The sequence below is a fragment of the Xenopus laevis genome, chromosome 7S, assembly GCF_017654675.1.
Source record: "Xenopus laevis strain J_2021 chromosome 7S, Xenopus_laevis_v10.1, whole genome shotgun sequence".
In the NCBI taxonomy this organism is placed as follows: domain Eukaryota; kingdom Metazoa; phylum Chordata; class Amphibia; order Anura; family Pipidae; genus Xenopus; species Xenopus laevis.
This window is the reverse complement of record NC_054384.1, coordinates 112,794,580-112,809,107: the sequence shown is the minus strand read 5'-3', so window position 1 is coordinate 112,809,107 and position 14,528 is coordinate 112,794,580. Positions and strand designations below refer to the sequence as shown.

Here is a 14,528-nt window from a genome sequence, read left to right as displayed (position 1 = left end):
CATCTCCCTGTGCTTCTGTGGTGCCTGGGCCCGGTAGCTTTATGGGCCATTATCATCTGTATGTGCCCCATAAACCTACCCTGTGGTGACTTTGACCCAGCCTAGTGACTGGAGGTCTCCTTCTACATTGGATGTATGTGGGGTAGATCTTTGGGCATGTGCAAAGCTTATTCACTGTGGGATTCCTTTGGGCATCATGAGAAGTAAAGATAAGCTGACCATTGGGCTCTTCATGTGACAGTTGTAAGGGAAACCCAGCAGGAGGCACATGGGAAACCACAAATTATGCACAGGCTTCTGGGGAACGGCCTTTGGGCAGATGATATAAAAGGGAATGGATTCAGCCAGGAGGGGTAAAATTACTTTCTATATTAGGTGCAACACATAGAGAAACTGTGAGGTTCATTGGCAGATACAACAGAGACCGATTCTTTCATTAAAAGGTATTTATTGGTCTTTCTCTAAAGGGAGGTCCATTGAGGAATTCCAGGGTTAAATTTGGGCCCCTGAAACTGTGAATGTTGTACCTTCAGTCACCCCATGTAAAGGTCCTGTTTCCAGCAAGGACAGTTCTTCTTGGGTCAATGTGTTCCATAAAGCCCTGGGATGGTTCCGCTTGGCCAATGAGCAGATTGTAGGGGCAACTAATGGAATCAAAGTGAGAGGAGCTGGTTCTGAGTTGGGATTTGGACCTGGTGCCCCATTACTAAAGGTTGTTGTTCATGGCACAGTTGTACTTCAGAGTAATAATGAATAAATATTAAAATATCTGCAGTTGTTCATGTCAACTTTCTCTTTCTTGTCAGCCCCTTCCCAGGTTTTAGCCGTTCAGCAAGAGAAGGCCTGGCAGACCAGCATCAGACTTTTGTGGCAGGAACCAGAACAACCCAACGGCATTATCTTGGAGTATGAGATTAAATACTATGAAAAGGTGAGGGATGAGCTGCCATCAACATAAACATGACTCCTAATGGTCCATAGGGGGCACAGCAGGGAAAAGAATGAGCCAAAAGAACAGCTAGTAGGTGGCATTCAGGGTGACAAAGACCAGAAAAGGTCTCCTAGGGCAGATGATATAGAATAGAGAATATGAACATATGAATAGAGAATATGAACCCTAATTGGTCTCTTTGAGTCCAAATACTACAAAAAGATCCTTTTGTATCATGTGCAAGGTGAGGTGTGGGTTTCTTTTGGGTTGATACGATAAATGGGCCCAACATTGGTGCAAAGTTAAGTGATACAATGGTTTGTCCCCCAACACTGCAGAGAATGTTGAGGTGTCCCACAGAGATGACCTTTTGCAGAGATGAACCCTCACTCCTTATGCAGTAAATACAAATACTAAGGTTCCAGACTGTTCCAGTAGAACCTGCATGGTCAGTTGACATGGTGTCTTTGTCCCTCACCATCAGGACAAGGAGATGCAGATCTATTCCACCCTCAAAGCCAAGGAGACAAGAGCCATTGTGTCTGGACTCAAGCCGGCAACCCGCTATGTGTTCCAGGTTAGGGCCCGCACCTCGGCTGGATGTGGGAGGTTCAGCCAGACAGTGGAAGTGGAGACCAGTAAAGCCAGTAAGTGAGAGCCTTCAGGGATTCAACTGGCCCATATGAGCCACAGTGCCAATTAGTCAATATCTGCTTGAGTGCCTGATGGCTGCAGGGGTCCTGGTACTGTGGGGGATGATGTGTCTAGAGATCTGGTTATTCTATGTTATACCAGAGGAGCAGTCACTTGATGAGGACATTGCTGTATAGGGAAGGGTGATGATTAGGGTCCTGTGACCATGTCATAGGTTGGAACTGATTTGGTGCCTTATGTCTATGACTCTGTGTTCTCTTCCCAGTGGCCCTTCGCTACGACACCAGGACCATCGCGTGGATCTGTCTTATTCTCATTACTGGCCTCGTTATTCTCCTGACTGTTCTCATTTGCAAGAAAAGGTACTGGCAGTTAATGAGTGCATTGATTAATTCAGTACTTACCTTAATAGCACTGGGCAGATCTGATGCACTTGATATACAGGATATATATTACATGATTCCTTCTGGTTATTGGGGGTCTATTGGGATTAGATTCCCACTCGATCTCACCTCTTGCCCCCATTCCCGCCCTCTCCCCAAATGTATAGTTAATACACACGTGCAACGGTAGTGGGCCAAGTGCAAGTCGTCATGTTTTTTACCCATGATGCAGTGTTTTCCCTATTATTCCAGTTCCTTTACAGCAGGGGTGTCCAGGCCTTGCGGCCCAGGATGGATATGAGCGTATTACGCGGTCGCTAATTGTGCTCTACATTTTACATGGGGTGTGCGGTGTGTGGATTCCTAGAGCAGGAAAAGCAGTTAACAAGTGAGCGTTCAGTTACTTACAAAGGCAGGTAAGTATTCTTCAGCGGCATTGCCAGCTATACTAGGGAAATATGCAGCACCTACATTTGTGAGCAACTTTTATCAAGAATGAACACACTAAGGGGCAGATTTACCTAGGGTCGAATATCGAGGGTTAATTAACCCTCGATATTCGACTGCCGAATTGAAATCCTTTGACTTCGAATATCGAAGTCGAAGGATTTAGCTCTATTCCTACGATCGAACGATCGAAGGAATAATCGTTCGATTAAATCCTTCGAATCGAACAATTCGAAGGATTTTAATCCATCGATCGAAGGATTTTCCTTCGATCAGAAAATTGTTAGGAAGCCTATGGGGACCTTCCCCGTAGGTTAACATTGGCCTCGGTAGGTTTTAGGTGGCGAAATAGGGTTTCGAAGTTTTTTTTAAAGAGACAGTACTTCGACTATCGAATGGTTGAATAGTCAAACGATTTTTACTTCGAATCATTCGAGTCGAAGGTCGAAGTAGCCAAAAAAAACATTCGAAATTCAACATTTTTTTCCTCTATTTTCCTCTATTCCTCACTAGAGCTAAGTAAATGGGCCCCTAAGAGTAAAATTAGAACCAAATTATCTGATGAGCATCTTGAGAATTCACTGAGAATTGCAACTACTTCCATTCAACCAGATATTGATACATATTAGTTTCTCAAACACAATGTCAAAAATCCCACTAGGTTTATGATCCCCTCTTATCTTTTACGTTTACAATAAAATAAATTAAAAGTTAGCGTTCGTGTTTGTGTGTATTTTGAATGTGGCCCAGGGAAGCCAAAAGGTTGGACACCCCTGCTTTAGAGAGTCATGAAAATTCCTGCAATATGCCAGACGTGCATAGCCGCAACTGCCAGTGCACTTCATAAATGACCCCCCCCCCCCCGGTACTCTGTCTTTCTCCTTTGGTTCCAAAAATCTGCCCCTGAAGATATACTGTAGTTAGGGGCTTTGTAGATCATTTAAGGGGTGTCATTGGACACTTTATTGAGCCCATGAAGCAGAAGGTCCCAAGCTGGACATGGTGACCTAGAGGGTAGTAGACGCCTGAGCCGGCTCAGTACCTGACGGTTTTGTTCTGTTTCCTGCAGACACTGTGGATACAGCAAGGCCTTCCAGGACTCGGATGAAAAGAAAATGCAGAATGGACACAGTGAGTTCATAGGAACCCTGGGCTCCCCATTTCTTTATCCTTCATATAGGAACCCCCAAAATATCAGAGAGGCTTTTTTTTGAAAAACTCCTTTCTACTCTATTGCACTTCGCCTGGTCTGAGGTGGCGAAGGCAAGTCTGGCGATAGAGGTAACGGTCAGTAAAATCAACAACTTAGTGAATTTGCATAGTAACGCTCTTTCGCCAGACTGTAAATTCGCCTGGCGTGAGAGTTCGAAGTTGCGCCAGAGTCTATCTCCGTGGCGAATTTTACTCCAGCTACCATTAGTAAATTGCCGAAATGACGTCACGCTGGCGAATTTTCGCCAGCGTTAGCCACTTTGCCCTTTAGTAAATTTCCCACATGGGGTTTCATCACATTCAGCCACGGGATGTTCCATTGTACAATGTGTGGGCAGATTTGGTCTGTTCAACTCATGCATCCTTAAAGGAGAATACTGAATACATAAAGTCTACACGGCTGTTCTGACCACTGAATCTATGGCATTTGAGGCTATCAAGGGCCCCACATGTGAATTCACAACTGGCCAGTCCTTAAGATCAGCTATAGGCAGGTTTTGTCTATGGGATCAATAACGGACTTGTGACTCTATTTGGGGATCCTGGACCCTTTAGACCCATATCCTGAATACTTAGTTTTACTTGGATTCACCCAAAACCTGTGGTGACCCGCAGGTTTATCACTGGTTGGGTGGGTTGGGGTTGATATTTGGCCAACCATTGCTGGTTAGGGTTGGGTGCGGGTCAAATTGGTTAAGTACACTCCTCCTCTGCTCCCGAATATTCCTTGTTTTGGAACCAGAGGCGGGCACAGAAGTAGCGCACAGAGTGTGAAGACAAAGTGAGAAGAATCAGGTTGGGTGTGGGTGCTACAATGGCAACATTTTGAGGGTTAGGGTCGGGTATGGGTTGAGTTTTTACTGACCTGCTCATCATTACAGAGTATCCCTTCTTCTACCACTGCTCATCCATATCGGAAATCAATAATGCCCACACCTCCCACAGTGGGTACAGAGGTGGGTACTTAATGGGTGTAATAGCTGTGTGTCTTACATAAATAATGGCATCCTTTTAACCTGCTCAGTTACCCTGGCTTCGTCCAAGTTGTACGTGGATCCACACACATATGAAGACCCGTGCCAGGCCGTGCACGACTTTGCACGAGAGATTGAAACCTCTAGGATTAAAATTGAGAAGATTATTGGATCAGGTGAGTGTCCCAATATTCCTGATGGATCCCACATAGATCGGGTTGTACATGTAGCTTATCACCTTCCTTTCATGGCAGGAGAGTTCGGGGAGGTTTGCTATGGGCGCCTAAAGGTGCCAGGCAAGCGGGAGATCCCAGTGGCCATCAAGACCCTAAAAGCCGGTTACAGCGAGAAGCAAAGGCACGACTTCCTGAGCGAGGCCAGCATTATGGCGCAGTTTGACCACCCGAATATCATTCGCCTGGAAGGGGTAGTAACAAGAAGTGAGTGAGACTGAGCCCAAATGTCTGCACATGGGTGCCAATGTTCCCAGCTGCTTGGGTGACTTCTAGCCGAATAGGCACTGGTACCTTTTGGCCACAGATGTTAGTTTTATTTGTCCTTTAGCAAGTGGCTGGGCCCACACTTCTAAGTAGTCTTGGATGGCACTCTGCTCATTTTGCTGCTAGTACCTCTGTAACATTGACTTTGTGTTGAAATATCTGGTACCAGTAAAGGCTGCCCCAGCTGAATACAACACTTTCTAGTGCTAATTCTCAGTGAGTTACTCCAAGATGTTGGATTTGCCACCAGAACTGCTTAGGTATCAGAGTTAATCCACATACAGCTGGCCACAATGAGACAGCAGTAGAGAAGAAGCCACACATTTTAAACTTATAGTGACTTCTCCCCAAAAACTTTCCCTTAATATATAAATTAAGTTTTAACTTGACCAACCTGATTCGATTCGGAATTCTGATTTACTCAAAAAGAACATGGAACAACTTGACTTTCCCTGTAATGTCTAGTAAGTGTCTTCCCTTGAATAAGGACAATGTCCAGGAGAGGTCCCAATGTCAAGGGCAATTACCATTGTTTATGAGAGGTCCCAATATCTAGGAGATATTCCAGTGTCCAGGAGAGGTCCCATTGGCCAAGAAAGGTCACAGTGTCCAGGAGAGGTTGCATTGGCCGGAGAGGTCCCAGTGTCCATAAAAGGTCCCAGTGTCCAGGAGAGGTTGCATTGGCCAGGAGAGGTCCCATTGTTCATTAAGGTCCCAGTGTCCAGGAGAGGTCCCAGTGTCCAGGAAAGGTCCCAGTTTTCAATAGAGGTCCCAGTGTCAGACCATAGGAATTGATTGGCTGTATCTTTTGTTCTACAGGCAAACTAACAATGATTGTTACAGAATATATGGAGAATGGATCTCTGGATTCCTTCCTTAAGGTAAGAACAGCAATTTAAGGGAATTTAGGGGACATATTTGGAAGGAAAAACACTCACTACAGACTTGTAATTAGTTATATTAGGAACTACCTGCTATCTGCCATGAGCCTCAGGGGACTGTGTCTTCTTATTCATGACAACTGATGATCTCACCAACACATTCTCTGCTAAATTCCTTTTAACATCTTGATCAGGGACCAACTATATACTTCCCATCCTGGGCCTAGGAATTAATGACCCTGTCTTGAATATTTCAGAGTCATGATGGGCAGTTTAACATACTCCAGCTGGTGGGTATACTGAGGGGCATTTCTGCTGGCATGAAGTACCTCTCTGACCTGGGCTATGTCCATCGTGATTTGGCTGCCCGCAACATCCTGGTCAACAGTAACTTGGTCTGCAAGGTTTCTGACTTCGGCCTCTCGCGGATTTTGGAGGATGACCCTGACGCTGCTTATACAACCACGGTACGATCAGACCCTCGGAGGAGGAGTCACACATATCTCATTAACCTCCTTTCTGCATATTCTTGGCATCTGTCTGTGTGAGTTAATGCCTCATCCTTGGATCTCTGATTGGCTACATATGGGGCACAATAAATATTTGAGAGACATCATGGAGAAAGACTTGTGCTTGGGGACTGGGGAGCCACGGCAGGATCAGGCTGCAGAAATTGGGCTGTAGGTGCCACTTTAGCAGGCCCAGACTGGCAATCTGTGGGTTCTGGCAAATGCCAGAGGGCCTGCTGCAAGTTGCCATAGACAGTCACTATATATTGGGCTGGCAGGGGGCTGCTTGGGCTGCTGTGTGGCCTGTTTGGGCCTCTGGGTACCTGAAATGCCAGGGCCTATTTTAAATCTCAGGAAAGCTGAAGGAGAGGAGATACTGAATGGTTTCCTCGGATGGTGCCGATGGGTCATTATGTTGAGTGGAGGAATTAATAGACAAGTGTTAACAAGGACGGTAACTTATTTGCCCTTCATGTATAATGCAATAATTTTCTTTCATCTAGGGGGGCAAAATTCCCATTCGCTGGACAGCTCCTGAAGCCATTACTTACCGCAAGTTCTCCTCAGCCAGTGACGTGTGGAGCTTCGGGATAGTCATGTGGGAGGTCCTAGCGTATGGCGAGAGACCATACTGGAACATGACCAACCGAGATGTATGTGTCACATTGGATAATGGGGCTTCTCTCTCTTCTACTTCTGGTACCTTTCCCATATGGTCTTGCCCAGTTGTTGTTTTTAGAGGAACCAGGACAAATCTGATTTATTGGGTGCCTTTGGATAACACCCAGTTTGTACAAATGTTCAGCAAGATGTTTTTGGTTAAGGGAATAAAGCCAGGAGAATTGAGCTAATGGAGGTGCCCCATCAGTGCTACCAATGAAGTAGTAGTGTCATGTGCAAGCCATGAAGTGTACCTACCTCTTGGCGCATGTGCAGTGACATCATAACCCGCAAGGACCCTCATTGTCAGCCTTTATTTGCCAACACTGGAAATCAAAGATGCAGCTCACATGCTACTAATGTATTGCCCCTGACATTGGAAACATTCATGAAATGTGTCATATTGAGATATTTATTTAAGGTTCCTTGGGTTCTGGTCTAATGTTTGTCCTGTTTCATGTATTTACATCCTTTGTGGGGGTGGGGGTTTCACGGATCCCTTTCATTCACTGAGTTTTCTGAACTATCTGTTGGTTGGGGAGGTATGTACAGTATTTATGAGTGGGACACGGAGAATTTGCATAATGACTCAGCCCAACCATTTTTATATGTCCTTTGATTTCTATGTATTTAATGCTTCCAAGGAAGGCTTTCAGTGTTGGAATGGACCAAATAGTCCTCTGCTCAACACTAACTTCTGATTGGTTGCTTTGGGTAACTATAGTAGCACTGTTAGTCATCTGTTTTATCAATTGAGACCCATAATATAAATAACAGTTGTGATCATTTGGATCTTCCACGGAAAGACCATTGTTGGTCCTTCATGTTCCCTGTACTGAAATCACATTATATGATGACTTACAAATCTCCCTCCATGTATATATATGCATATGGACCACAACGTGTACATTATTGCAGGTGATCAATTCAGTGGAGGAAGGGTACCGTCTTCCTGCCCCCATGGGCTGCCCCACACCGTTGCACCAACTCATGCTGGATTGTTGGCAGAGAGATCGGAATGATCGGCCTCGGTTTTCCCTTATTGTCAGTGTTCTAGATAAGCTCATGCGCAATCCAGAGAACCTCAAGGCCAGTGCTACTGTTAGCAGGTAGGTGCCCTCTTTCTGCATATCCAACTCAATTTGGCAGCCATTATGGATCCCATCTGCAGTAATTGCAGTTTCTCTTTCTCCACTGTAGATTCACCCACCCGAGGTTGGACAGAGGCCACTTTGACATTTCTAGTTGTGCCAGAGTGGATGACTGGTTGGATTCCATCAAGATGGCACAATATAAGGAGAACTTTGTGATGGGTGGATACTCTTCCCTGGGACTGGTCATGAGAATGAATATAGAGTATGTCTTCCCTCTTGGCTCCTCTTCCCCATTTCACCCATGTTATAACCATTACTGTGGTATAAACATAGACCATGTTACAGGGGAGCAGGTAAACCCTTCCACCCATTTCAGGCCAAGTAGGGTACATTGAGACCTTAATCTCGTATACAAGGGTTATAAAGATGCATAGCAGAAAGTATTTGGTGATTTATAACCAGTGTATTGCACTGCTATTGGGGGTATCTGGGTTCATCTGTACCTTCATGGGATTATATTCTACTCTCACTTCACTGAGGTGGTTTCTTGGGAGGAGACTCAAGATCAGGGGGTAAGTCTGGGATTGAGGGTGACTCACAGTTCCTTTTCTGCTCTGAGATGGAAGTAAATTTAAGGGATTTGTTTCCAGACCTTTCCTGGTTGCATCAGCCATTGGTGCCTGAGAAGGGGACCCTCATAACTAAATGGCCTAATACTCAGAACTGGTTCCTTACAAATGCACCAACACTGCTCTAAGACTCAGGTCTGGTATAATGTAGTGTGGCAGTTTGTCAGAGGTGGCAGTTTGTATGTACACATCACTATGCCAGTCTGTCTGTCCATATTTCTGTGCCTCATGTTGCTCCCTATGATGATGGAACCTTGAGTTTCTCTCTTTCACAGTGACATCCAGCAGCTGGGCATCTCTCTAGTTGGGCACCAGAAGAAGATTCTCACCAGTATCCAGATCATGAGAGCTCAACTCATCAACACCCTGGGGCCCCGAATGCACTTGTGATGGTGTGTGCCTCTAGATGGAACCAAGGAAGGAGGCCTGCTGGGGCATTTAACCCTGTAACAATGGGCACAGGAGCCAGTTACTGAGGTTGCCCAAGCCCATACAGGCCACAGCTCATGGGGATGCCATCCTGGCTGAAGTGGTCCAAATTTTGTTCTGTTCCTACTTCTGGTCTCCTAGTCCATGTGTCCTGACCCACCCTGGGACCTCCTTCTGCCAATGAGTGTTTACATCCAATCTCAGTGCAATAGAGGGAGATTTTGGGGGCCCTAGGGTGCTTCCTGCTGCTATACTGAGTTGACACCATGGTGCTAATTTGGACACTGTCACCTCATTTCTGTCCATGTGCCTCTCTCAGACCTCTAGCGGTTACAGGGTAATTCATATGATCATGCGGGAGGGGCTCCAGACACACCTGCCCCCTATTTTATTTAGCAGGAGAGGACTGACAGAATATCTCACGTTCATCTGAGAAATCCACCGGCATAGCCTATATCCAGGCCTGGACTCTAATCTCTGCACCTCCAGCCTCCATTGCAGTCAGCATTCTCCTTAAACTCCGCCTCCACTTTGGCCCCTAGTCTGTGAGGGTCCTATGGGAAATATGATGAGCAATGTACAAATGACGTGTTATTATCATGGGTCGTTTAATTGTTTATAACCGTGTCCAGTCTGCCCTTTCAGGAAGTTTTAGGAACTGCACTTCTGGGGCTTTTGGGAGTTGCTGGAAAGGGTTTCGGGATGAAATCTGATGTTTCTTATTTTGGACCCCCAGGGTTCTGACATTGCTTTGGGGGCCGGAAAGAAATATGTGGTTTCTATTCTATTCATTTCTGTTCCAATAACAGATCAGCATTTTGTGGCTCCTGATTGGTTACTTACATTATTATAATGATTGTATTTCCCCTTTAATATCAGCACAATATTAGCTCCCCCAAATCAGTCCATTCATGTGGGGGGGGGTTTAAGGAATCATCTGGCAATATATGGAATACGACACAGTGTGGTTGTGCCAGATACATAGCTAAACATCATGTTTGGGAAAGGTATCAGGAGGTTAAAGTGTGAGAATATTTGGCCTGCTCTGATATAGTGAATAGAAAGAATTTTGCAGAGACATAAGAAGGGGTTAATTTGAGCAGTGGTGTAGTGGAATATTATTATGGGATGTGTCCCGTCTGGGTAATTGTGGGGGTGGTTGTGTGAGGGGCATTATGGGTAGATACAGGGGAGAGATTTCCATGTTTATATTTGGGGGCTGTTTATTGGGGGGCGGCTGTACCGTGACCTCACCGTATGGCTTCATAGGAATAAGTGATGGAGATATAGGGTTATATTATAGAGATGTTTATTGGGGTATATGTCAGATTTGTGAAATGGGCACCAGATTTTGGCCAAAGATCATTTTTCATTTAATATTCACACTGACCCTTTCCCTCTGGCCTGGCCCCCAACTCATGGGGCCACAGTTCTTCCTTGAGGCTCAGCTGGGGTCCCCCCCATTTCTCCTGACCTGGCAACATCCAGCTCGTTTGTGTGAAATATCGATATTTTCGGACAAACATGACAAATTTCTGTGATTTAGTGACTAATGCCAGGCGATACCATGGGGAACCCACAAATCCACTTGTAAATACCATGTTGGCCCCAGAGGGCTCCAATCTACGTGCTGTTTATAACGTCGCTGTTGCGCAATGTTCCCCAGGATTTTCCCTGGAGGCAGAAGCAAATGGGAATTCCCTGACCAGCAGTGACTGGGGCAATTGTCTTCCACACAAAGGGGCTTATTCACTGGGCCTGGGGTGCAAACGTAGAGACTGGGACTGGACTCTGGGACGTTCCACTGGCCCCTCTTCTCAAAGGGAAAATCTCACTCCAACCACTTTTTATAGGAATCTTAAAGGAGAACAAAACGTACAATAACTGAGGGTGGCAAGTTGTTAAGCACCGGCCCCCAGTGACTTTCATTCCTTCCTACCCCAACCAAGCCCCTCGTCTGCAAACAAAGCCCCCGTCCAGGGCAACTTTTTCTCTGAGTGTCAAGCTGCCATATTGTTCAATGGACTAGAATGAATGGGCGGTGCCTAATAGCACCTCCCACTGACTTTCATTCTCTGTGTAATTAGAGTTGCCCCTTTTGTATCTGACAATACCATCGGGGGGGAGACCTGGGGCAGGTTCATGATGTAAGGGGTGGGGTAAAGATGAATATGGGGCGGGGCCATAAAGTCACCAGCCTAATTGGAAGGGAATCTTGGGAGTTTAGAGATGGGATTTGGACGAGTTCCATCCCAGGGCCCATTCAGCTTAGAGAAAGAAGCAGCAGTTCTGGGAGTCATTTCCATGTGACTACAGACAGTGTTACGCATAGTATTGATAGCTTTGTCACCTGCAGTTACAGCAGTATTTCCACAGGCCTGCAAGAGAACAGCTCCACTCCTGCTTGTGTCTGTAACTACATGTCAAGGCTGCTGAGGGTTCCTGGGAGTTGTAGTTAAACAACTGGGGGGGGGTCCCTGGTTGGACAGTCTTGTCTCATGGGCGGGGCCCAATTTTGTAGCTCCGCCCTGGTACACAATATGATGCACTTTGTAAGCTCTAAAGATTGTCAGTTGTTTATTTTTTTGTTTATCTGTTTATTTTGCGGATCTTGTGTTTCCAGTTCAATTCAGCAATAAAATTCTCAAATTTTGTAAGAAATTCTCATTTGTGTCATTGGTGTTGGGGGGGGGGGATTTCCCTGAGTTCTGCCCCCTTGCTCTGAGTCCCTTGTCCCTTGGGTGAAATGCCAGTGCCAGGGGCAGTTACTCCTCTGTTTCTTCTTATGTCTCCCCGGGGAGCATACGGGGGCCATGAGACCATTAAGCAAATTGCACAGAAGCAGATTATTGCAATCCAATGGCACCACTGATCCCTCCTTGTGCAATTTTAATCATTATGGTATAACTTACACTTACACCCTTACTAGAATTTGTGGGGGGTTGTTTATACAGAGCTCATTGTCTCTTTTTATAAAGACTCAATTGGGAAGGGGGAACCATAGGCAAAATATAGTCTTATTACAAGTCCTACTTGTATTTCCCCTTTAATCCCGATAAGTGGGAAGCGGAGCAGCATGTGTGTGGTACTTGGAGCCCATGGAGCAGGCGTTGCACCCAACTGTCCCGACACAAAGCACAAGTATAAATGGAGCATAATACTCACCATGATCAATGTTAATGTGGCCCTATTTGTGCCCCAAGTAGTGCCACAGACAACTGCCACACTTTCTATAGAGACAGGAAGAGGAGGGGCCAACCTCCACTTGCCTCCATTTCCCATGACGCATAGTGAAATAAGTGATAAAACATTTATGTATATTAAAAAGCCCAATTCTAAAGACAAGAAGCCCAGTACTCTAATATAATGGTTCAGATGATCCAGTAAAGAAAATACATATCATGCAGGGGAATAATGGGGTTTCCAGTTAAGGAGACCAACGTTAGGGCCGTGTATTATATAATACAGGGGTCCCCAACCTTTTTTACCCGTGAGCCACATTTAAAAATAAAAAGAGTTGGTGAGCAAAACAGGCATGCAAAAAGTTCCTGGGGTGCCAAATAAGGGCTGTGATTGGCTATTGATGGTCCCTATGTGGACTGGCAACTACAGGGAACTCTGTTTGGCATTACACCTGGTTTTTATTCAACCAAAACTTACCTCCAATCCAGGAATTCAAATATAAACAACTGCTTTGAGACCACTCAGAGCAACATTAAAGGGGTTGGAGAGCAATACGTTCCTCGTGATCTACTGGTTGGTGATCACTGATATAATAGGTCAACCCTGTTTCCCTGGGCCACTTCTCTGGGGTTACTTATTTCCACCTTCTGGATTAGGGGAATGTGATTGTCGGGTTTTAAATTCTCATTATGAAATCCATATGTTTCCCTCTGGTCCTTGCGCTGATGGAGGGAAGATAACGCAACTCCTGCGGTGCAATAAGATGAAATGAATGAGGGGAGGGAATCAACCAATGAGCCATTTATTCTTCTCCTTCATGTAAATGAGCCAAACAGACCCAGAGCACTGGAGGAGATGGATCCTACACATAAAAGTGTATTAAAGGAAAATCATCATCTGCCAATTGAGAGATTAGACAAATGGATCTTATCTGGGGGGAAAAGTTGTTATTTGGCGAATTTCTATAATAAGTGGGCGTAATTATGCACCCGACACCGCTGCATCTGGCGCTCATATCAGGGATTAGTCTAACTGAAATTCTCAGCCTATTTAGCTTTCCCTGTGGGGGCTGGGGGGTCCCAAGTGGCTCCTTGAGGATATTGGGCCCCAGACACTGCACCAAAGGGAAAGCAAAGGAGCCTGACCCATAGTCCTACAAAGGAAATACTGCAGGTTCTGATCCATAGATACAAACTGGCATCTTAATACAAAACAGAGGGGGAAATCACATTCACTTCCTTTAAAATGTCCTTTTTCTCTGAGTAATAATAATAATGCTCATTTAAAGGGGAGATATTAAAGGCAAAGTGAATTATTTATCACATTCCATAACACCTTGGCCGCCCAAGGGAGCTCATTATTTGCTTTCACGTCCATTTGCCAAGAAAAATCCCATTGTGAGGAGCAAACCGGCTGTGAGTTTCCTTGTAGCAAATGGCTAAAGCACTACTAATTGCCCCGTGCTTAGGGGTACATAGGGGCAGGTACATATACAGCACAAGCAGTTGGCACAAGGCCAGTTTAAAGGGACAGTAAGGAAAAAATATTTTATTTAAGTTTAAATAAATAAAAATGGCAGATTTATTGAACCAATCACAGTCATGTCTGGCTGCTCTGGGCCCCTGCTCATGTCTCACTGCTGTAACCGCGTATGTGGGGCCCTAAGTTATATTAGGGTGCAATGTGGTCCATATAAGAGCTTTCTTTTTTTTGTTTTCTGTTATTACCGTTTCAACCTTAACAAGGAAAAGGGAGGGGGTGATATCACTCCAACTTGCAATACAGCAGTAAAGAGTGATTGAAGTCTATCAGAGCACAAGTCATGTGGGAAACTGACAATATGTCTAGCCCCATATCAGATTTCAAAATTAAATATAAAAAAAATCTGTTTGCTCTTTGGAGAAACAGATTTCAGTGCAGAATTCTGCTGAAGCAGCACTATTAACATATGCATTTTGAAAAAAAACATTTTCCCATGACAGTATCCCTTTAATATTAATACAGGTTCACCCCTTTACCACATTTGGCGTAGTCAGCAGGGC

At 45.1% G+C, this 14,528-nt stretch overlaps 1 protein-coding gene across 2 annotated transcripts in view; it reads left to right on the top strand.

The window, feature by feature from the left end:
• The window catches only part of LOC108697840 (ephrin type-A receptor 8), a 39,598-nt gene extending 27,634 nt beyond the window's left edge, over positions 1–11,964 (top strand). For both annotated transcript variants that reach the window (XM_041571835.1, XM_041571834.1), the window contains exons 6-17: positions 807–931; positions 1,416–1,578; positions 1,851–1,947; positions 3,485–3,546; positions 4,652–4,777; positions 4,856–5,041; positions 5,921–5,982; positions 6,240–6,449; positions 6,995–7,144; positions 8,070–8,260; positions 8,352–8,507; positions 9,150–11,964. In XM_041571835.1, the coding sequence (XP_041427769.1) occupies positions 807–931; positions 1,416–1,578; positions 1,851–1,947; positions 3,485–3,546; positions 4,652–4,777; positions 4,856–5,041; positions 5,921–5,982; positions 6,240–6,449; positions 6,995–7,144; positions 8,070–8,260; positions 8,352–8,507; positions 9,150–9,264 (1,643 nt within the window). In that variant the 3' untranslated portion in view covers positions 9,265–11,964. The remainder of the gene's footprint in view (positions 1–806; positions 932–1,415; positions 1,579–1,850; positions 1,948–3,484; positions 3,547–4,651; positions 4,778–4,855; positions 5,042–5,920; positions 5,983–6,239; positions 6,450–6,994; positions 7,145–8,069; positions 8,261–8,351; positions 8,508–9,149) is intronic.
• Positions 11,965–14,528: the final 2,564 nt, after the last annotated feature.